At 35.1% G+C, this 23,275-nt stretch overlaps 1 protein-coding gene and 1 pseudogene across 15 annotated transcripts in view; one reads left to right on the forward strand and one right to left on the reverse strand.

The window, feature by feature from the left end:
* SETD5 (SET domain containing 5) overlaps positions 1-23,275 on the forward strand; it is a 72,623-nt gene that overhangs the window by 18,200 nt on the left and 31,148 nt on the right. For 4 of the 15 annotated variants that reach the window (XM_025050783.1, XM_025050789.1, XM_015593704.2 and 1 more), the window contains exons 2-10: positions 10,366-10,417; positions 13,189-13,375; positions 14,193-14,417; positions 17,497-17,689; positions 17,972-18,077; positions 18,403-18,611; positions 18,949-19,007; positions 19,484-19,662; positions 20,595-20,633. In XM_025050783.1, coding sequence (XP_024906551.1) covers positions 17,598-17,689; positions 17,972-18,077; positions 18,403-18,611; positions 18,949-19,007; positions 19,484-19,662; positions 20,595-20,633 — 684 coding nt within the window. In that variant the 5' untranslated portion in view covers positions 10,366-10,417; positions 13,189-13,375; positions 14,193-14,417; positions 17,497-17,597. Of the gene's footprint in view, positions 1-10,365; positions 10,418-13,188; positions 13,376-14,192; positions 14,418-17,496; positions 17,690-17,971; positions 18,078-18,402; positions 18,612-18,715; positions 18,757-18,948; positions 19,008-19,483; positions 19,663-20,594; positions 20,634-23,275 lie in introns of those variants that run through there. The other 11 variants (XM_025050787.1, XM_015593709.2, XM_025050790.1 and 8 more) reach the window with 10 other exon arrangements.
* Positions 7,665-7,783, reverse strand: LOC112484435 (annotated as a pseudogene).

Here is a 23,275-nt window from a genome sequence, read left to right on the forward strand (position 1 = left end):
AATTTACAACGAAACACAATATTGAATCTTAGTGGATTCTTAAATTCTAAATTTAGTGAAGAGCCATGGGTCATGTAATTTTTTTTTTAAATTCAGGAATGAGTGTGAAGACAACTTTGCTTTAACAGGGCCTTCATGGTGGTTTGGCCCAATAGGTCAAAGGCAGAGATACTTTTGTAGGCAGGAATCTTCTTTGTTTCCCTTTTTTTGTCACCCTTAGTATCATGTGATATATTTACTTGGGTAAAAATTGTATAGTCTTGTAATGCAGCAGTTCTCAACCTTTTTGGCACCAGGGACCAGTGCACCTGTGAGAATATAATGCCTGATGATCTGAGGTGGAACTGAGGCAGTGATGCTAGCCCTGGGGAACAGCAGCAAATACAGATGAAGCTTCGCTCACGGGCCTGCAGCTCATCGTCTGCTGTGCAGCCCAATTCCAAACAGACCATAGACCTACTTACTGGTCCACAGCCCAGGGGTTGGGGACCCCTGCTGTAATGGCTAAATAGGTAATGGTTCTTAAGGACTTAAGACAAAAGGATCTTGTACAGAAGTATTGTCGGTTGTCTGTAATTATTCTTAGACCTTGGTACTTTGTGGGCCAGGAACCTCAGTTGCAAAGGGTATAATAGTATATTTTTTAATGTTTTATCCTAATCAAGAGATAAAATTTTTGTACTTTTTTCTGAGACTAGAAGTCTGAGATCAGGATGTCAGCAGGATTGGTTTCTCCTTGGCTTGTAGATGACTGCCCTTTTGCTACCTCTTCATGGTCATCTCTCTGTGCGCACACATTCCCCTGGTGTCTCTTCATGTGTCCAAATTTCCTCTTCTTGTAAGGACACTGGTCATATTGGATTAAAGCTCACCCTAATGGTCTCATTTTCTTTAAATTTTTTTTAAATATATAGTTGACATTAGTTTCAGATGTTCAACATGATTCAGTATGTATACACATTGTGAAATGATCATGGTAGTCTAGTTAACATTCATCATCTTACAGGGTTCCCCAAAAAAGTTTTTTCTTATGATGAGAACTTTTAAGTTCTACTCTCAGTAACTTTCAAATATGCAATACAGTGTTATTAACTATAGTCACCATACTGTACATTGCATCCTCATGGCTTATTTATTTTATAACTAGAAGTTTCTACCTTTTGACTCCTCTACCCATTTCTTCTACCAAAATTTTTACACTTTGGAAAGGCTATCCTTTTTCCCCAAAATATTGGGAACCACTGCTCTAAAATTATTAGTGGTAGACTACACAAGATTTGTCATAATCTGGAGCATAGGGTTAAAAAAAAAAATCTTACTTTTTATATTAGTTACCAAATACCAGAAAAAGAAGCACAGTATTCAAAAAAAAAATTACTATTCAGCATTTAGAAATATTTTCCTCAGGAAAGATTAAACTTGTAAATAGAAGATATCTTAAAAAGAGAAAATAGCAGGGAAATCCTAAAATACTTTGTGTTTTACTCTATTCAGAGCTAGAATTCTGGGCTTTGCTTAGGGTCAAACTCTGATATGATAGGAAAACCAACAGAGAAGATTAAAGGAGACAATAAAAAAACAGAAATTTTAGTGTCATGTATGTTTGTGATTTCATTTTGCGTAAGAATTTGGAGCAACTTGCTCTGCCAGTTGTATCATTAACTAAAAAGTACTATTTTGTCAGTGTCCTGGCACTTATATATTCTAAGTATTAATTAATGAGAATTTTGGCCTAAATATAGCTGAAATGTTTCATGAAACTAGACCAAAGATGAGCATCTATATAATGATTTTTAAATCATTTTTCTTATTAAGATCTCCAGAGAAAATTTTTACAATATTTTGATGTTTTGCATGATGGGAACTCTTGAAGTTCTTGGGTCTCATAACAAACCACCCGCTAGTTGGTTCATCCTCTAGGGCTTCTAGGGAAATAATGTATTCATCATTCCAAAGATTCATTTTACTTAGTAGCATACTGTATGAATAAATACAGGCCAGTTTTATGCTTAGGCAAAACAATGCATATCAGTGTATTGATTTCTGCTTTTTTAGTTGATTGTTATCTTCTATCACTTACTTTTTAAATTACAAATTCTTCTAAGTTTAATTTTATTATCAATATAACTTCTGGTGAGTAATTAGTAATAGAATGTATAGTGGTGTATATATATATACATTGACATTGATTTGTGGCGATTTTCTACTAACCAAACCTTAAGGTTTGTGTGCTTTGTGGTTCGAATAGGAATCATCCATACACACCCCAGATGTTTTTGTTCTATGACACTCACCATTATTACTGAGCTATTTTTTTAACTCGAAAGTGCCTCAGTTGAGTTGGTGAGCCTTTTTACCCTAAGTTTGTCATTACTCTAAGACTCCTCTGTTATTCTATGAAGCCACTCACTAAAAATAAGGTGACCAGCTGGTCACTACCTTGGATATGAGCCTTTGGTTCTATGATGTAATCTGTCCTTATCTTTAATACACAGGTTTATGGACTATTACACTTTACCTACTTTGGAGTGTTTCTTCTGTGTTTTATCCATTTTCATTTATTGACAGAGCATACATAAGAATGCTGTGTCACAGCTGTGGGTCATGGGTATACTTGCAGTTACACTGCTATAAGAAGAAATTTGCATTCCTAAGAACACAAGAAAATTTATTATCAATAAACTCATGTCAAAAAAGTAATTGCTTACAGTGATTTTGTTGTTGTTGTTGTTAAGGTAAATGATTAAGCATTTTTAATAGCCATAAGTATATAATTGTAAAACATAAACATTACTCAGCATTAAGCTCATTATCCATCTTAATTTTTGCAAAAGAATGATGACTTGCCTTTCCCTATCATTAACACCTATCATACACAGACCACTCTCACCCATTTTTAAGATAAAAAAGGAACAGCTCCACTCAGCAATGTGATGTGTACAACTGATGTTTCTGGTTACAGATGAAATATGATTGGCCGTGAGTTGATTGTTGATTGAAGCTAGGTAGGAGCCGTGAGTTAATTAATTATAGGGTTTTCTCTGCTTTTGTGTGTGTTTGACATTTTTCATAATAGTTTTTTTAAAGATGCAAAAAAAATGGCATGTGAGACAGGATACATAGTGTGAACAAAATTTTGGAGAAAAAGCAGTTTAATAGGTAATTAACAAAGAAAGTCTTATTCCATTTAGGCAAAGGAGTTTCAATTAACCCAGTAGACATTTAAGGGAGCAAGCAGTTGTAGAGTTCTAATAGTGGCATGATAATAATCACGGTTCTGCTCTAGAAGAGTAATGAAGAATAGATTGCAATGTTGAGAGGCTGGAGTTAGACCAGTTCATTGCTTTAATGTAACCTTGAAATCATAAGGTGAGTAGTGTTGGTGAATGGATGATATGACAGTCTGTGAAACACTTCAAAGAGAAAAGAGTAGCTCAGCATCCAAGCTCTTAGTCAGGTGCTGGTGCCAGCAGAGCAAGAAGACGACGCTTTTTTGCCTCATTTCTCCAGGACTTAAATTTGGACCCTGTGGTTGTCTGGTGTCATAATGGAATATACCAAATGAATTTATAGCTACAGTACAAACTTAGTCACTATTTTGGCTCTATCTTATAGTAAATTAGTATTGACAAGCCTACAGTTTCAGAGTTTCTTCTCTTTCCAAGGATAATTAAAAATGAAGACATCATGTTTTATACTACTGAGGGAGAACTGCTAGAACAATTTTGATAACCCGTTAGAAACCAAAGAGCTCAGATTTTTTAGATTACTTGTATTTTTCAGTGAGGACCAGGCAGATACCAGCTAGATTACAGATTTTTTTTTTTTTTTCATTACTGGAAAAAGAAATTTAGAGCTTGATGCATTCTGTTAAAAGAAGGAAAAGTTATTGCAAGGGACAACTATAAGAAAATACTTTGGTTCTGAAATAGTGCTTTATCTAGGTTTTATTTTGAAGATGCCAGCCCAAATTTAGTGAAAAAGCTACTGAGATCTCCTATTTAGTATATCAGAATTTTAGAACACAACAGCACATCCAATCAGTAGGTGTGTCACAATGTTAAGAATTTACAATTAAATTTCATTTTAGGGGGTTTTTTTTTAGAATGTAGAGAGTTTTCTAAGCAAAAGACTCTGAGGAAAGAATTGAAATTATTTTAAATCTTATGCGAAAATGTGGCCTTCCCACTATTTGTAGGAGTGTAAGATTGGTTTTTACTTTCTGAAAGGTGTGGCTGTGTAGTTCAGCATCACTAATAAATATGCTCATGTCATTCTAGCAGTTCCACTTCTAGGAATGTATCCTAAAGAAATTGTTTATGCACATGTGTGGACAAAGGCATACATACTGTTTGGTCCAATGTTGCATATGTTATGGAAAATTAGCAACAGTCTAAACATTTATCTGCAGAGGATTGACTTAAGTAGATCCCTAGGATATAGTACTGTGCCTTCATTGAAAAGGAAGAAGTAAATTTTACTTCTTCTTTGCATATATAAAGATGTCTAAAACATTGCTAAATGAACAAAGCAGATTATAGAACAGTAGGGTTATTTTATCTGGAATATCTTTGGGAAGTGGGTTTGTAAGAATTTCACTTCTACTTTTTATGCTTTTGTAATATAATTTTTACAGCATATATTTTATAATAATAAAGATACAGCTATGGGGAGGGGAAGGGAATCCTAATGTGCATATCAGGATTATTAAGCTTTATATTCCTTTATTGTTATATACTTAGCCACTTGGTCTGACAAATAATCATAATATGTATGATCAGATCTGTTCATCTTTGTTTTTAGGGTTCTTCCTGCCTTTTCCTTCTTTCTTAATAGAATTTTTCGTGAGACTAGTCAATAAGTTTTGTCTAAACAATTTACGAGATTTATAATCTGTTTCCATAAAAGACTTCTCTGTCACTGGTAAACTATGGAGTGGTTCAGGGTTTTCTTTTGGGGGTGGGGGGAGCGAGTCATTTTTCTCTTCAGAATGACTCATTAATTGTAGAGGCATACTTTAGGATTTTTTTTTTCCCCTTCATGGTTATGAAAATGCAATACTTGGCACATAGGCAAACCGAAAGAGTTTGCAAATTGCCTACCCTCTCTTACTTTGAATAAGAGACACATCTTGAAATATTACTTAACATAGCTTTTCTACATCGCAGTTACTTTGGGTGGTGGGATGGATGGATGGATGAAAGAAAATTGGCAAATCTAGATGATTTAAGTCCCAAGAGAGCCAGAAATTTTAACCCTGACTAGTTTTTATTATGTAGCACCAATAATTGGTGCTTAATTTAAAATTTTTTGTTTTAATTCGGATGTCGCTATCTAAAGTAAGTAGTAATTAATAAATAGAAACTATACATTAAAATCTTGATTTTTTTCTGAACTCCAGCACTGTGTATGACTCCTTACAGTTAAATATTTATAGCCCTGTTTCTTCATATGTAAAATAATGAATTAGACTTTAATCTTAAAACTAAATTTTTTATCAACTGGAGAAATTTTGCCTCAACTCCAGAAAGTATAACACATTAATGCCTTATAATTGTGTATAACCCGCTTCGTCTGGAGTAAATCTGGTTCCCATTTCAGGGTTTGAAAATGAAAAAGGTCTGGACAGAGGAGGCAAACATAGAGGTATGAGAGGTTCTTTTCCCATCTGATGTGCTACATGTTTCTAAAGCATGTTTGAAGGCTCCAAACACAGTAGGACAGAACCTTCAGAAATTCTTGAGAGTATAGCTCTTTAATGAGGTAAATCAAAGTTCTTTGAGAGTGTCATCTTTATCTAATACTTAGAAGCCTAAAATTTTTCTGATTCTTGTTAAGGATAAAGTCCAATTCTTGGTTAGTTTAGCAGTTCATATATATTTATCATTGTTAAATGAGTTCTAAATAAAATTTTTTCTTCGGTGTCAACAAATTAATTTAAGATCGTAGTACGTATTTAGTTTCATTATTTATGGATTGTACCACCACGTCCCTTCCCTTCCAATTACACCTAAGTAAGTATGTCTTGGCCTCTATAATATTGCCATTAACGAAGTTTTTCATAGGGGAAGAAATTCTTACTATGGACAAAAATAGAATTTTTTTTTTTTTTAACTGAGTTTTAATTACCTCCTAGTCTGGTAAACTTATTTGAGCTTTTATAGTTATTGGTTTGTTACGCCAACCCCAGCAGCCCCTGGAGGGAGTATAAATTTAGGCAAAGTTGCCAAGGGACAAGCAAGTGTTGAAGAAGAGGTGGGAGGAAGGAAACCTTTACTCTTGGCTCTAAATTACTAAATCGCGACATTTATTTAGTCTCTTAATCATTTACCCCAGTGTTTCTCTCTTTTCTTTTTTCTCTTCCACCCTAAACTTCTTGTAGATCCTTTGCCTACAGTAACTTGCCTCAGATTATAAGACTAACTTAGAATTTATACTATCCCAATTATATGAACTTTTCACCAAATCTGTGAGCACTTTCTCTTTTCTAGAGTTCATCTCTGGTTTTCCAATAATTCTTATTTGTTTCTTCTAATGCTTATCACTTCTCTCTCTCCTGCACTTTTTTTTTCATGTTTCCTACATATCTTCTCACATTATTTACTGTAGCAAGATTGAAATACATTATTGAAGAAGAGTGAAAATAATTTTTAGCCACATTCAGATTGTTAGTAGCAGCTTCTCATTCTTCACATATATTTAAAGGTTTCAAAGAGCCATATAAACTCGTATTTGCTACAAATGAAGTCCATATGCACCTGAGTCAGCAGGACAGGTATTATTCTTTCTATTCTACAGATGAGAAAATTGAGACTTTGAGACATGAAATACCTAAGACAGTACCAGGAATCATAAGAATTTGGAGCAGAAAAAGCCTAATGAAGATTTTATTTTGAGGAATTTAAGATTCATCTATAAAAAGTGATTTTTCTACAGCCAAACTAAGTTGTAGGCTAGAACTCAGATTTCCTAATTCCTAATAAGTATAGTACTTTTTTTTTTCTCCCAAGGGAAAAGTGATATGTTACAGTGCAATTGCAATGTTTTGCCTCAATATTTCAATTTGGTTTGGAGGTGAAAGATAAGTATATAATGCAGATGCCATATTAGTTCTCTAACAAGTTAGTGGTGTAGATGAAACACATTCATATATTTATTGCATTTTTTTTTTTATCATTTAAAAGTTAAGGTGAGGGTAATAATCATACAAAAACTTAATGTTCTTTTCCCATGTCTTTCTATTTTTTGAAGTTATTCAAAACAAGGAAATTCAAGTATAGAGGTATTTAAGAATAAATTCAACTCATATATATAACAATTTTGAATAATCAGTTAATTCTAAGAAATTGAATCTTAAAATTAATGACTATTTAAACCCTAATTTTAAAATTTTCTGAAATTTTTCTCTTCTTAACTGAGTTAAATTTGTTCATTTGACCTATTAATCTTTTATTGTTTCAGAGTTATTCTGTATATATGTTAATTTTTATTATTAATAATTTTCATTGTTTAAATTTAGGGGTAGTAGATTGGGTTGAAAATATTGATTTCAGGATATATTTTATTTTATTTTTTAATTTATTTATTTAGGCAAGGCAACCCTTGGTTGACGTCACAGATTACATGGACCTTGTCAGCTTATAATCCCTTTGTTTTTATTTTTTACACTATAACACCTGGCCTTCCTAGGTGATCTCCCATCCAAGTACTAACCAGGCCCAGCCCTGCTTAACTTTGGTGATCAGATGGGATCAGGCTTGTTCAGGGTGGCATGGCTGTGTAGACTTCAGGATATATTTTACATGTTTGTGTTTTTAATGAATCTAGTTTAAGGATTATTTCTTAAGGAAGAAATTTGGTTATCATGGCTTCTGGCTAGTTGGAGTTTAGAGAACTGAGGTTTGTTGTATGCAGGGTCTTTTATTTTGTGAGAGAAAAAAATCTAGTAATTTTATAACAATACAGTGTGAAGCTTGATAACAAAGCTCTGAAAAAGAAACCAGGCAGGCCTGAGAGTTGAGGAATCTAGGGAGGATTTTTAAATTAAGGATATTTTTAAGCTAGATTCTAAAATAGTAAGTTGTGGCTAATAGGATGAAAATAGTTTTTAACCCTCTTATAAAATCCGAAGTAATATTGTTACCCTTGAGAAAAGTGAGCATTGCAAAGTATGATGATAGTACTTAACCTAACTTTTCTACCTTTTAATGTCAGCCTACGCAAGAGATTTTTTCTTTTTCTCTTAAGACATACCTATATTTATTATAGTTTCACATAATTTCAAAAATGTCTACAAAACATACCTTTCTGGCCCTGAATTAGAGAGTGTGCATAGCTTTCCTTACTTTGAAATCTCATAATTGGGCCACTGCCTCCCAAAAGGTTTTCTTATGAGAACAAGATTAATAAGTGTAAAATTTCACTATAAACACCTTGCTGTTAATATGCTCAAAGAATTCTATTCATAAAAGTAAAAATGCTCTCAGTGTTCTAGTTAAAATTGAATGCTGGATGATCAATGTTGTAAAGCCAAAGGAATTAAAAGCAAAGGGACATTTTGAGAAAATGGCTTGTTCATATATATCTAAATATATATTTACTTATATGTTTTGTCAGAAACTGAATGAAGAAGAGATTTGGCTTTCTGGTGGTTTGTGAAGAGAGTTGATCAGAGATTGCTCCTTGGCTGAGTTGCTGTCTCCATAGGCTGTTAACAATTGTTTCTCTGGCAGCAGATCTTGTTCATCAGGATTGCATCATTTCTGGGAGAATGGCCAAGGTCCACAGCCTCAGTACAAAGACTGTCTGAAGCATATGAGGCCTGTTCTCTTTCTGAAGCAGCACTCCTCTTCCTGCCAGTCCTCTTCACAAGATTACTGAAGCAGACTTGTTCTGAATTTCTTTCATTGGATTGGCTGTTTGTTGGACTCTTGTCTCCCAGCTGCTTCCGGCTCACCTGGCTGATGCAATTTCTTTTTCTGAAATCTCTGTTGGAATTTTTCTTAAAACATTTTGTGTCTGTCTTGTCTTAGCACTAGTGACCCAGACAGATCACACGGTTCTTGTGCTTTCGGCAAGCCATATAGAGAAGAGACTGTCAGAATGACAAATACAGAAACTATTGACCATTTCAGAACCCAATTTAAAAAGATGGGTAATTATAAACTATTTCTGGCATCTTCTATTTAACAGCCTTTTCCTAAGAAACTATGTAAATGGTAACTTTTCGCAAGAGTACTCAGTACTGGGAAATAGGCTAGTTCTGCTTATGAATCCAAGAACATACTAGTGTTCCTGTGGATTCTGACGGATTGTTCTAGAAATAGATTAAAACGAAATTGAAATTCTGATGTATCTGTTTCCCCCCCCACTGTACACTCATAATTATTTCTCTTTTTTCTTCTGTCATTTCTTTTCTTCTTTGTTCTTGTTGCTAGAGGAGTCTACTTCTTCCCTGGTTTATTCAGTTTTTTTCTTTTACTGTTACCTTCATACCTTTAAATTATTCCTAGTATTCTCTTTTTGAATTGTTTCCAAAGAATAGTTTATTTTCCAATTTTTAATAAATAGGAAATCCATAAAATATCAATATAAAGTACGTTTCCTCTTTACTCCTTGGCAACTGAAATACCACAAACAGCTCTTTTCATGTATTTGATATATTAACATTTCAGGTGTTAATACTTCATTCTGACTAATGTTGAAATTCACTTTTTCCCCCTGAAAGTCCTGGGTCGTCACCCATTTCCTTTCCCTTTTTGGAGGGCAGAAAGTTAATTAAGGCTTTATTTTCCACATGTTTCTATTATGGAGTTGACCACAAAAAGAAATGACTTCTTTTTGTCACTTTTTCTGTAGTAGGACAAGAGGATATAGGTGGGATGGAGTCAGGGGGAAGAAAGTAGTAAAACAAATTTATACATTAATAGGTGACGGTAGGTCCTGACTAAAGGGCAAATTTGACATTCGATTAAAGAAAAGCCTCTGAATTTGGGAAAGGGTTAGTGGAGGAAAAAAAGCACCTCCTAGGAGAGATAAAAAGAAGGAATCCCTTGGGAAATGGGAGAGAATTCTAATTTGAAGGAAAAAGAAGGATTATCCAGTGACATGGTAAAGTATTTACCACTTCTTAAATACAGATGAATTTCACTTTCTACCCTTTTTTTAGGTCTGGCTTTACAGACCTAAATAGGATATAAAGGCGAAAGTATAAAACTGTAGTACTAGATGGAACATAGAATAGTCAACAGGACAGTATACAGAGATGAAACAAATAAAATTACCATTAAAACATTATTTCTGTAGATTTCTGTGTCCATCCATGTTAGTTTTTTCTATACTAATTTGTGTCTCAACTTTTTCTAGGTCTTCAGAGCTACTGACATAATTTTTTGGAACTTCAGAGGTCTATAAAAAGGTGACTGAGCCAAATATTTTAATTTGTCTTAATTTTTATATTTTTATGAATGCTAAAATCATATGGTAAGATGATGACAGTCAAAAATCTGCAGATACTTCTCAAATATCCTTTTTGTGCAAGGTACTGTTCTGGACACTAGAACTACAGCAGAGGATAAAACAAAAATCCCTGCCTTCATAGAGTTCATATTCTGTTAGGAAGAGACAAACAAATTAGCAAGGAAAAGATATCTTGAAAATATTGCACCTAGAGACAGTTAATTCTTATCAGTCTTTCTAGGATACATTTCCAAACTATGGTAGATTAATAACAGCTATAACTATTAAGCTTGGTAAACTATACTAGGAATTTATTGTCTTGGCTTATAAAACTAGAGTAATTGTAATAAGAAAATATTGTGTGTAGATGATCTGTTAAAAGTTCTTCAGTTAACATTTTAATAGCTACATTTTGCAGTGTTATTTAGGGAAGGAACTACTCAGGATTATATGAGAAATTTGGTTTTATTTTTTGAATTAAGAAACCCCAGTATTGTGAAAACATTATTTAGAACAAGATGGTCAAGGTAACCTATGATTGCTTTCAGCAAAAGAGTGGAAGAGTCAAGTAAAACTAGACAAGGAAAATAGAGCAATTCATGACAGAGAAATTCATAGTTAATTGCTTAATGTTTCTTAAAGTTATTTCTTAACTATACAAATTAGCTGAGGTGGGATTTCATTAAGGAATGTATTAATCATTTATTCATTCATTAAGGAGATATCTGAAATAATTTTTCCATCTTTTCCTTTTACTATATCCTTTAAAAATTACTCAAAAGCTTAGGTTTATGAGTTGTGTCTTATCTGGAAGCCTACATCTGTTTGTGGTCATATAACAGTAATGGATGTGACAAAGGATTTTTAATGGTACCAAGTAACATTTTTTGTCTTTTACTGAAAATATAATACATGATTTATATGATTCAGATTCCAGTATTGGTCAGGGATGATATGATCATTATCGCATTGTCTTATTATCAAGCCAAGCAATTTAAGGGCTTTTTAATTTTTTTCTTTTCATTTTAATTCAAATTATACAATGATACTAAAATTAGAGAAAGAGTTGTAACCAACAATCCCCAATATTTAGTTTTATGCCCTTTGGGTTTATTCGATAAGTGTTCCCTCTTCTGTAATTTGTATACTTTATTTCAATTTCCCCGGAAGCTTTGAGGATGTACTACTTAAATCTCTGTTTAGATATATTGTTAGGGAAAGGAAACATTAATGTGTAAAATGTGCTCAAAGGCAGAAAGTTATATTAGTCACTTTTCTTTTATGAGCTGTGAGGAAGCAATAGATAAGATTTGCCCTTTTCATTTAAGTCCCAAGTCTAGCAATGTCACCTTCAGTTGAATAGGAACAGGTATATTACCACACCCATATTTGGAGAGTCCTAGATCCATTGGTGAGATCAAGCCCTTTCAAAGTGTAGATGGCAGGAGGACTGCTCATTTTATAGCTGTTTTGTTACTCTAAAATAACTACACAAAAGAATAGTTTTATCTTTATGTGTTCTTAAAAATCTTGGCCTGATTCACTGTTCACAGTTGGTTTTCTTTTCCACATTTATTTGTTTCATGTTAAAATAAGATTCAAGCATCTCAGATCATCTGTCATTTAAAATTTGCATTAATCCCTGGGATTGACTCAATATCATATACTTTTCATTCCATTTAATTTTTTTTAGTATAATTGTTTGACTTTTCTAGTGTCTTTGTCTTATCATGAATTGATATATCAGTCATGTCTCTTTTTTCTTTTTCTTTTTCTTTTTTTTACAAAAATCAGCATTAATCTGGGTCTTTAAAATCCATATTGACTTTCTTCCCTCCCACATAAAATGCTGCTTATTTCATCCTTTTCATGGTTTTTTACAATATAAAACCACTAATGTAAAATCATACAAAGTACATTTTTGCCCTTTGAAGTATAACTCCAAATTTCTTAATCTACTTCTGCTTTTTTATTCTTTGGTTGTGAGTCTTTCTGTTCCCAAATTCCACCGGTTATGGTCACCAACTCAAGGTGTCCTTACTGCTTTTCCAAAATCTTCTAATCTCTATAATGAAACTACTCTGCGGTTCATGTTTTTATTCATACCTAGTAGGTTATTACCTCACAAAGTTGTTAAGATCATTGCATCTTCTCTTAAAATTATAGTTAAAATAAAAATGGTTTTAAAAAAGAAAGTCTTCTGTGACAAAAGAAAATAAGAAACAGCTGTATCCAATCAAATATAAACAAATTGATCTCTTAACATTTAATTTGGAAGAAATAACATTGGCTGCTTATAAAACTGCATTTGTAGTGACGGGGGGGCGTTAAATGAAGATCTTGAATTAAGTAGATATTTTTATTAACCATTCTGTATCTTGAAAGTTGTTAGGTCCTAGGCTGCTGGAAATTTTTATTTGATGAGCAGTTGTAGAATGGGGAAAATGTACTTATTAGTGAGCTGGGCAGACTAATATTACTTTCCCTTACCTGGAAAGAAAAAAAATTAAAGTAGAAATTAAAAGCAAGCATAACTTTTGCTACCTTGCTTGGTAGAACATTAATGCAATACATAGTAAACATGGGACAATGTGTAGATCCCTTGCTGTACTTGTTTTATATTCATTCCTTTAAAAGCCTTATTGAAAAAAACGAATAAAACATTTAGTAGCATTTAGGATAAATTTAAAAATCTGTCTGGTTACTAGATATTTTCCTTTTCTGTGACAGGATTCCTCATGTCCATAACATGTTGGTTGAGGCTCTGCAGCTCACCCCCACTCTCAGAGTGGCCAGTCTCCATTAATTGGACCCCGTGATTTCCACTCTCTGCTGTGTTGGACGTCATGAGCATTGCAATCCCTCTGGGAGTCACCACACCAGATACATCCTACTCAGATATGGCTGCTGGATCAGAGTAAGTGCTACCTCCTAGGTAGTAGGTGAATTACCAGTTTGCGTGGAGACAACTTTCTTATGGGCATCTAATAATAAATAGTATTTTCTAAATTCAGGCCTAGCCCACTGCAAATGACATTAGACCTTTCCCTTTCTCCCATAGAAGCTGGAGGAAAAAAGAGAGAGGAAAAAGAATTGGAGGGGAGGGGGGCCAGGAATTCTGAGTAAATAATTAATAGAATTAAATTTATAAAGTAGTTGTTACATTTTCATTTGTTTTGATAGGTGAGGAAGATTGAAATAAAGTAGGTATCACTACCTGCTTCTGTAGAATTAATAATAATTCTGACGGATAGAGATAAAGAGGAGTTCTCTCCAACTGATTTTCCTTGAAGGCCTCTTCCTATGTACTTCTCATTGTTCTAGAGTAAAGGGGCTGAAACTTTATGTTTATGGGCAGGTTACTTAGACATTCTGACATTTTGGGGTAGAAAACATGGAAGGCAGTGTCATCTGTTTTTTATAATATTCATTGCCTAGAAAGAGGACCTTCAAAATCAGTGGTACCAAACTTTTTTTTCAGCTAAGAGCAGCTTTAGGAATTCAGAGTTTGTCGAAAAGCCCAATCCCTAAAATAGACTCTCAATTCTTGAAGAATTTAAATGCCAAATGGCAAGAAGGTAGGCTTTGTTATAAAACTTTATATATTATTCACAGTTTTTAAAATTTTAGCCTTTTGTATCCCTTCTCTTTTAAGTTGTCCGAGATTCCCCCTGCTTACAGATTACCCCTCTTGTCCTTTTACCTCCCTTGTACCCAATCTTCCTTGCTTACAGAAAGGAAGTGGAAGCCCCCTACCTTTCAAGACGAAGTGGCACTACACCAGGATGTGAAAGTCCAGCGAAAGAGACCCAAGGGGCCTAGGGGGCAGCACACCCCCAGAAGCCAAGTCTATTCCAGGCAGTACCAGGGATTAGGGTCTGGGCTGGAAAAATCCTGGTGTTTTGAATATGTTCAGGTCCAGTTCAGACTCTTGATCCCACAGCCACTTCTTGAGTGAGGTGGGTGTTGCTCTAATTCCCCTGTTTCTCTTGCCATTTTCACAGTCCCTGGGGATTCTTCCCCCTTCAGCAAAGCAAAGCAACTATACCAGAACTCTGGGTTCAACTGCATCCCTGAATAATAGTGGTTTTCTTCTTTAAAACTAAATATTAGTAAAAAGTATGTATGTTTCTTCACAAAGCCACCTAGGATAACTTAATTGTTTACTAACTTCCTTAAAGAGGAAGACTTTAAATGAAGCTACCCTAAGAAGCAGTATATTCTGGGGTAGTCTAGAATTTAAAGCAGTTTTTGGCCTACTTCCCTTATAAAAAGGAAGATGGAGGGTGGGGGATGGGGAAGGGTGAATTGTGTTTCTTCCCGGGCTTTTTTTTCTCTGGTTTTGTATTATTTTTATTTTTTTGCATGCCAAAGAGATTTAGTTATGCCAATAGTTGAGGTTTCCAATTTTATAACTGTTTCCCAAATAGAGTACTTAAAAATCTTCCTGTATTAGTTGGGAACTAGTTGTATAGTGTTAATAGATTTTTAGAAGTCAGCCATTAGCCTCCTATATGGATTGACTAGCAAACTATATAGATAGACAGCATTAACATTCACGAGAAATTTCAACAAATAGATTAAATCAGTGAGTTTGTGATAAATGGATAAGAAAAGACCTAAAGCAATTATTCCTAAAACTGGTATTTTTCACAGAATACAGAGATAACTGCCCATGATGTTGCTAGGGAGTCAAGAAGTAATTACAGAAAGAAAAAATACTTCTGGCCTAAAAATTTATTGTAATGTTTCTATTACCTGAAACATTTCATTCATAATTTCCAGATACATTTTTGATACTATGGTCATAACTAATTACAGTTATTCAGTATTTCTACAAAGGGAAGAGCATGTCAGCAATTAGCATATTTCTGTCAAATTATTGATGATATTTGTTAATACTTCACCATGTATATTCCACTATTCTGGGCACTGGTTTGAAGATTAAGCCCAATATGAAGGGCAGCATAGTCAAACAAGCAAGTAAAGCATACTCGAGCACATACCTTATGTGTTATGTATTTTTTATATATTTGTAGAGTAGAAGCAAAGATTTTTTGAATTTGCAATCCTGCCAGCAATGAATTTCAGACATTTCCCAAGAGGTAACATTATAGAAGCCAAGATGCATATTGTACTTTGAGGACAATTGATGGAGTGTATCTGTTGTAAGCATGGATTCTGTGTATGAGCCCAACTATCATAGCAGTTCAAACATAGAGGAGAAAAGGCTGTGATTACATTTGCATAAAATGGTTCGCTGATAAAGAAATGCAGTTCTAACGCTCCAAATTTTTAAACCCATTTAAAATATAGATAAGAGCTGGTATGTATGTCAAGGAATATCATAAGAAATCATGTAGCTGTCTGTCAACATGTTACTGTGTATTGAATCAATAACCAGTATTGCAGTTTCTTCAAAAGATAAGAGCTTAAATTTTAGTATTTGTCATGCATAGCAATATATTAAATGCTGTGCTTGATCAGACATTATTGTACAGTCAGATGGCCTTTTAACTTCCACAATATACATTTTATTTTTATTCCCTAGACTTGCACATGAAGTGCATATGTTCATTTTTACGTAGTTTGGAGATGAGTAAAATAAACCAACATAGCTACATCTCCATGGCCATCCTTTATTTCATGCCACTCCTTTTTCCTATCAAAAAAAAATTCCTAGTTAACAGCTGTCATGTTTCACCCCATGTGTTCAGTGATACAAAATCTCTTATATAAAATATGTACAGCTCTTTGGAATACTTGTTTATCTAGTAAATTAACAATGTTGTATAAGGTTACTTTCTCTTAACTGACCATCATAGAAACTAAATTCTACCTTCATTTTATTAATGCTTGTTTGCCTTTGGCTTCATTTAGGAAACCCCACCTGTTTCCTAATAGTCAGAGCTGATTGCCTCTCAGTGAGACATGTTCTGATCATTTTCTCAAGAATACTAAACTGCATTCTTAATGTATCCCCCCCCAGTTCCCATCTTGCAGACACTCTTAAAGTAATAAAATGCATTCACTTCACTAACAGAGAATACTTTCCTCTGTCTAAAGTTCTTCACCTAGAAATTATTTTTGCTGTTATTAATAAGATCCCTTCTCGCAGTTTTGGAGCATATTACTGGGTGAGTTGGATACATATCAGAATTTTCTTTTATCCCTCACTTCTCAGCTGACCTTGCACCATATTGAACTCCACACTTTATTCCTGCTAACTATTGTATATTGTATATTTTCAAGCAGGAAAGATATTAATTGAAGCAAACAGTGTGCATTATTTGATTCCCTAAAAGACCCTTTGATTTTTAAGGCTGAGTTATGTGTGGTATTTTGGAGTTTCTAATTTGTGAATCTCTGCCCTGATTAATTAAATGACAGATAATCTATTATTCAATTCTGCAGAGTCATGCAATTGCATTCCCTAATTATCTTTCAAAATTCCCCAAAATCTAACCAGTTAAAGTTCCTTTTTCCTAAAAAAAAACTTCAATTTTATCCTTTGTCACCTATGCCTTTTATTACAAAGTAAAAGATTACATTAAATTTCTATATTTGAACACATTTATAATTTATATTAAAACCAGTTAGGCATATTGGAAAGAGCACAGGCTTTGGAGTCTGACATTGCTTCAAATCCTGACAATATCAGTGTGTGACTTTGGCGAAGTCAAGTAATCTCACCACCTCATTTTATCCTGTAAATATGGAGTGCTGTTTACCATGTTTAGTAGTTGCAGAGTAAATGAATTAATATATAAAAAACACCTAACAAATAATGAGAAATTCAGAATGGTAGCACTACTATTGTTATTATTTGTCACTAGATTAACAACACTTCTGAGTACAATTTTGATTATTTTAAAGTTCTTTATTACCATGCAGCTGTTAAATGTGTCTTAATATGCTTGCATGTCATTGGTGGATGAGAAATTATTACTCTAATATTTGAAAGGTGTTTGGGGGTTCATCAAGATGAGAGGTATGATAAATATAAGATGCCATTGTTTTTACCTGTACTTTCTTCAGGGTATCCTGTCTTGGTAGTGAATGGAAGAGGGCCTGGTCCCTGGGGCAGTGCAGAAGGCACTTTCATCATCTCACTCACTGCAAATGTCATGTGAGGTTTCATGGAAGTATTAAGAGATCCAATTAAGAAGAATAGTTCTGAGTCTAAAGCAGCCCAGAGTGGCTTCTCTAGGGGAAACTCCCTGCTCAGCTGGTACGTTTGTGTTTGTCATTAGGGACACCTTGTATCCCAGGTGCCTGCCTTGAGACATCTGCCTGTACTGGCTTCATGTTACACACAAATCCACATTTAATAACACTCCTAATGTTATTTATAGGCTTAGTTATGTTAATCAGATTGTTTCACTGAGTTCTTTCTTTTATTCTAGTGGCTGGTGGTTGTGGAAAGAGGAGGGGTTAGAATGGGAAGTTAAGTCTTAGTTTAAGGGAAGATTAGGTGTTATGCTATCATGCGTTGCTTTTCGCCTTTGTGCAGCCCTGAATCTGTGGAGGCTAGTCCAGCAGTTAATGAGAAGAGCGTGTATTCCACTCATAATTATGGGACCACTCAGAGGCATGGGTGTCGAGGACTGCCTTATGCTGTGAGTATGCATTTGTTTCTCTCCAGAGCAGTGATCTTCCTGGAGTGTAATCCATTCTTATACATTATGACTTTCTTGCAATGTTTATATGCAGCATGACGAAGTTGCCCCTTTTGCACTTCCCTGCCTCCAGCGGACGTCTAGCCTTGCATCATTGTTCTTGTTTTTATGTCCCAGTTGACCTTGGCATTTTGTTTTATCACTTTCCTGGTTGAAGCCAAAAAACAAAGGGTACTACTTTCTTCTTTCTTTCCATATGTACCATACTTTAGGGGAGAGAGGGGCCAGTGTTGGACACTGTTGATTTAAAAAATCTTATTTTCAGGATCATAATTACGGAGCCCCTCCTCCTCCGACACCTCCTGCTTCTCCCCCTGTCCAGACGATCATCCCTCGTTCTGACCTGAATGGCCTGCCGTCGCCCGTAGAGGAACGCTGTGGAGACAGCCCGAACTCTGAAGGAGAGACTGTTCCTACCTGGTGTCCTTGTGGTCTTTCTCAGGATGGCTTTCTTCTCAACTGTGACAAGTGCAGGTAAGATCATGTTCCATCTAAGTTCAAGCCTGGGTTACTGGGATTAGGGTTTCTTATTAGTAGGGAAAAGCTCAAAGTATTCTTTCTTGTGTTTGTTAATGTAGATGATTCCTTAGTGCTCCTTGGCTCGAATTCTCTGCACTAGGTGAGAATTGCTGACAACAAGGAATGAGAGATTGATGTTAAAGCTATTGAATTTGATATGAAATTTAATGTCCTGGAAACTTTTGGTAGGTGGGAGGAAGGGGGTAGTATATGCAGAGACACTTCTCCCATGTTGCGATGATGTTCTGCATGCTGTTGGAAGGACTACTTTAAGTTTATTTTCCCTCTTTAGGGGAATGAGCAGGGGGAAGGTTATTAGACTTCATCGGCGGAAGCAGGACAACATATCAGGTGAGAAGAAGATGGGGTAGGCCCATATTTTGACATATAATATTTTGTATTTTAAATATTTGTCTCAGTAACCCCTCCTGTAAGTTCCCATGGTCCCCAGCTCTCTTCATGGAGAAATCCTCGCAAGACCACTGTGTAATTCTCTTGTTGTGAGCTAAATGCATCCATAAACAGTAGCAATCAAAATATTCCTTTTTAGTAGAAAAAAGGCAAGTCCTTTTTCTGTGTTACACATTGAGGCAATGGAGCTTGGGGACTGAATAGAAGGGAAGAAATAGATATGATGTAGAACAAGGTTTATGTGCTTATTGCCAATGATACAGAAAGAATCTTGTTTTCATATGTTCTACAGATAATGTAGTTAATAGTTAAAGTAATGACTTACTGGATATGGGTAGATCTAAAGGAATAAGCTGCTTTTAATGTGCTGTTGAGGCTGTTTGTACAGTGTGAACTATGAAATAACCTTTTTTCAGGTGGGGATAGCAGTGCAACAGAAAGCTGGGATGAGGAGCTTTCTCCTTCCACTGTGTTGTATACAGCAACACAGCACACACCTACAAGCATCACCTTAACTGTTAGAAGAACCAAACCCAAGAAGCGGAAAAAGAGTCCAGAAAAGGGTCGTGCAGCACCAAAGACGAAGAAAATCAAGGTATGGAGGGTAAAAGTATCTTAAATAGAAATATGTCTGAAATAGCTCAAGTTTTGGGCAAAAAAAATGTACCAAAATTCTTTTAAAAAGGTTGATACAGATGTTTGAAAGGCCATTTTTGCTCTCCTTGCAAAAAACGGCTAATCTGTTGTGAATATGTAGACCAACCTCTCTTCCGCCACTCCATACCATCACAACTGGCACAAAGTTTCTTCTCCAAGCCCCCAGGTATGAAATCCCAGCCCCACCTGGCACAAGTCCATATGTGCTGTGGCCTCCAGTCTAGGCTTCCAGTGTCCTTACAGTATTTCCCTGCCTCCTCAGCCCCAAAGCAGTCTGAAATGCTTGTCCTGGATATGCCCACCTCGTGTCATTGGAGTGATTTTTTTTTCCTTGTTTCAAAAAAATCAGGAAACATCTCTTGAATGGTCTACGCTTCCTCAGTGTTGTGGTCACTTTCCTGTATTCTCAATTTAAAAATCTCCAGGAGAAACCTCTTCTGTTTTGTGTTCTTTCTTCCCCATCACGGCAACTTCGTTGCTCCTAGGTGACTTGCCCACCCCTTGTTAAGGGGATTGGTCTTTTGTTTCTTTCTTAATTTCAAAACTGGTAAATCTGCAAACTTACTTAACGTTTTTATTTTTTTCCTTTTAGTGTCAGGAGTGCATGTAGGATTTAAGTGATGCATGCTCTTCCCTGTTAATTACCTAGTTCCACAATGGGAAGTACTAGAATTAGCCTCAGAGTTCACTGGCCTTGAGCTACCCCTGTTCTTGATAATAGTATGGGGAATTCAATTGTATTTGTTACCTAGGGAAAAGGGGAGAGCTGAGAACAATAGTTCTTGCCTTAGTTTTAGTTTCAGATAGGTATAACTGTCATTCTTGGTACCAAGTTTTGTTTTGTTCTACTTGTTTTCCTCTTTGGGATAGGCATTTCGAGAGGGATCCCGGAAGTCCTTGCGGATGAAGGTAAGGGGTATTCTTCCCTGATGCTGTGTTTTACTTCACTGTGATCTTACATTTTGGTCAGCTTCTTTCCTGACATTGATGGTCTAGGAATCTTGGACTCTCTTTTTTGTTAGTTTGTAATTGTTGACATTGAGTTTTCATAGAACCTTTCTCCAGAGATTTTCTTGGCCATTTTCTGAAATATTTTCCCTTTCTGTAATCAGCCTTTATTTTATTGGTTTTTCATTAGCTGCTTTTGGGGGTGGGGGGAGCAGTGCGGGGAAGTGACATTTTGCCAAACAAAATGCAACTGATGTGTTCTGTCATTGTGATTGGCCTCAACCTCAGGACTCAGGGTTTTTTGGTGATACAGGATGTCTTGTGTATCCACCGCAGCACCATGTGGGCTTTAACCACCATTTGGGAGGATAATTTTCATCAGTAGAAAAGTATTTATTGATAGGAATTACTCTTATTTGAATTACTTACTTTTTGAACTGTTTTCTCCTGGTGTATTTATTTCTTATAGAAGATTCAGATAATGCTAATATGTTTCTCTTCAGTTATCAAATAAAAGAGTTTATGGGGAATGATTTTGGATAGCAGTTGGAGAATAGAGAAATTATGTACAGTGGACTTAAGTACTGGGTGATAAAAATAGTTTGCCTGAAGGAGATTTGATTATACTGTTTGGTTATCTTCCTTTACCTATGTACATATAAGATGACAGCATACCTACCTTTCAAACCATGACTTAGAGCTTCAAAGCATTCAATTAGAATTAAGTTCTGTTTTCTATAAGTAGTCTTATCCTTAAATGTATAAATGATATAAAAGCAAAATCTTTCCTATTAACAGTTATATGGCATAAACATTAAAATCTTTCAGTGAGGATAAGCTTTCTTAGGATGTGTGTGTGTGTACATAAACATACATACATAGAGAGAGAGAGAGAGAGAACGAGAACCAATGCTAACAAAGATCACAGGTGGCACTTCATCTAAAAATTTGAAGCCCTCATCTTGCATGCTTATAAACAGACTTGTACATATCTATGGAAGAGATGAGGGAGGACTTAAGAGTCCAAGAGTGTCAGAGCCCTGAGATGTCTTGGAACACATCTTTTTTTTTTTTTTTTTTTTTTTTTGCTACATCTGTCTTCTGTAAAGAGCCACATTTGCTGCCCCTTTATTTTTGTCTCCTTTGTTTACAGGGGACCTTAAATAGACTTAAGGAACAGACATAGCTCCTGATCCCAGCTGTTAAGCCCTTTTCTCTTTTATCGGCTATAACATGCCTCTAGAGGTTTGAAATGTTTTGGAAGCTGTCTGACTGGCTCTCCCAGAAAACAAAACCCCAGATATTGCTTACTATTTTGAAATGTTAACAGATAACCTCATAGATGTGTTAAAATTTAGACAACAAGAAAATACTAGTTTGTTTTATTTTAACTCTCATATCAGAATTTTTAAGTCGAGTTATATATTTTGTACTCAGAATTAATTATTAGTAAGAACTCCACCAAAGATCTGGGTAAAAACTATGAATGGGAAGAATTTATCATTTGGATTTTTAATCTCAAAGTAAAGAGTTTCCCTACTGGACACTACTCTAAGCCAGAATTTTTCAACCTTGACACTGTTGACATTTTGAACCAAGTAATTCTTGGGATTGGGAGGTGCTGTCTTTCACATTGTAGGCTATTTAGCAGCATCCCTGGCACCCACTACGCGCGAGTAACACAGGTATGATAATCAAAAATGACTTAAGCTACTACAGAATGTCTCCTTGGAGGCAAATCACCTGTGATTGAGAACCCCTGTCCAAAAGCCACTGAGATGGGGGTCTCTATTACCCAGAAGAATGAGACATCCGAATAGACAGTTGTGCTAATGAATAAAAGCTAATACTGTGGCAAAAGTTTCCAATATACATTAAGTTTAACAAATCATAAGTTTAATGATCACTACTGGATGCTTAAACTTGGGAATACTGTTTGGGCACCCCTGATCCCCAGTCTTATAAGTACTATTAAGACTCTAGTTTTACACTTTTCTTTTGCTCAGCTATTACTGACATTTCAAGCACATGATATTGTTCTCAGTATGTTGGCCTTAGGTGTTTCTTAGATCCCTTTGTTTATCTTTCAGTCTTTTGGATTCTAATAAGAAATGTAGAAAACAACGGTGTTAATTTTTTCCTTTCCTGTTTCTTTGGGAAAGAATAGTAGACAACAGTCAATCAAAATCAGTGACACAAAAGCGAAAGAAATCAATTGTTATGATAGGCATAAATATTTTCTGTATCATTATGGAAAGTATATTTAATTTTCTTTGCCTGTATTTGCAAGTTTAATGTGGATATGGATTTGCAAGTAGCTTTGGTACTATACTGTTTTTTTTCTAGTCATCACTAGTATGACATCATCACTGTTGATGTTTGTTTTATGTTCTGATGACACCTTAAGTCTTGAGCACCATGGAGGAGAACATATGTCAGACTTAAGCTGTGTCTCAGTAGTTCAAGCACATACAAACTATCAATTTAGGACGATGAAATGTTTCTGAGATAGAATAAACTTTTCTCAGTACTGTCACCATAGAGGGCAGTGCTTTTCCTAGAGAAGTATAGCAACGCACTTCTCAGTACATTCTACACACCAC

This window comes from Pteropus alecto, unplaced genomic scaffold, assembly GCF_000325575.1.
Source record: "Pteropus alecto unplaced genomic scaffold, ASM32557v1 scaffold75, whole genome shotgun sequence".
Classification (NCBI taxonomy): Eukaryota; Metazoa; Chordata; class Mammalia; order Chiroptera; family Pteropodidae; genus Pteropus; species Pteropus alecto.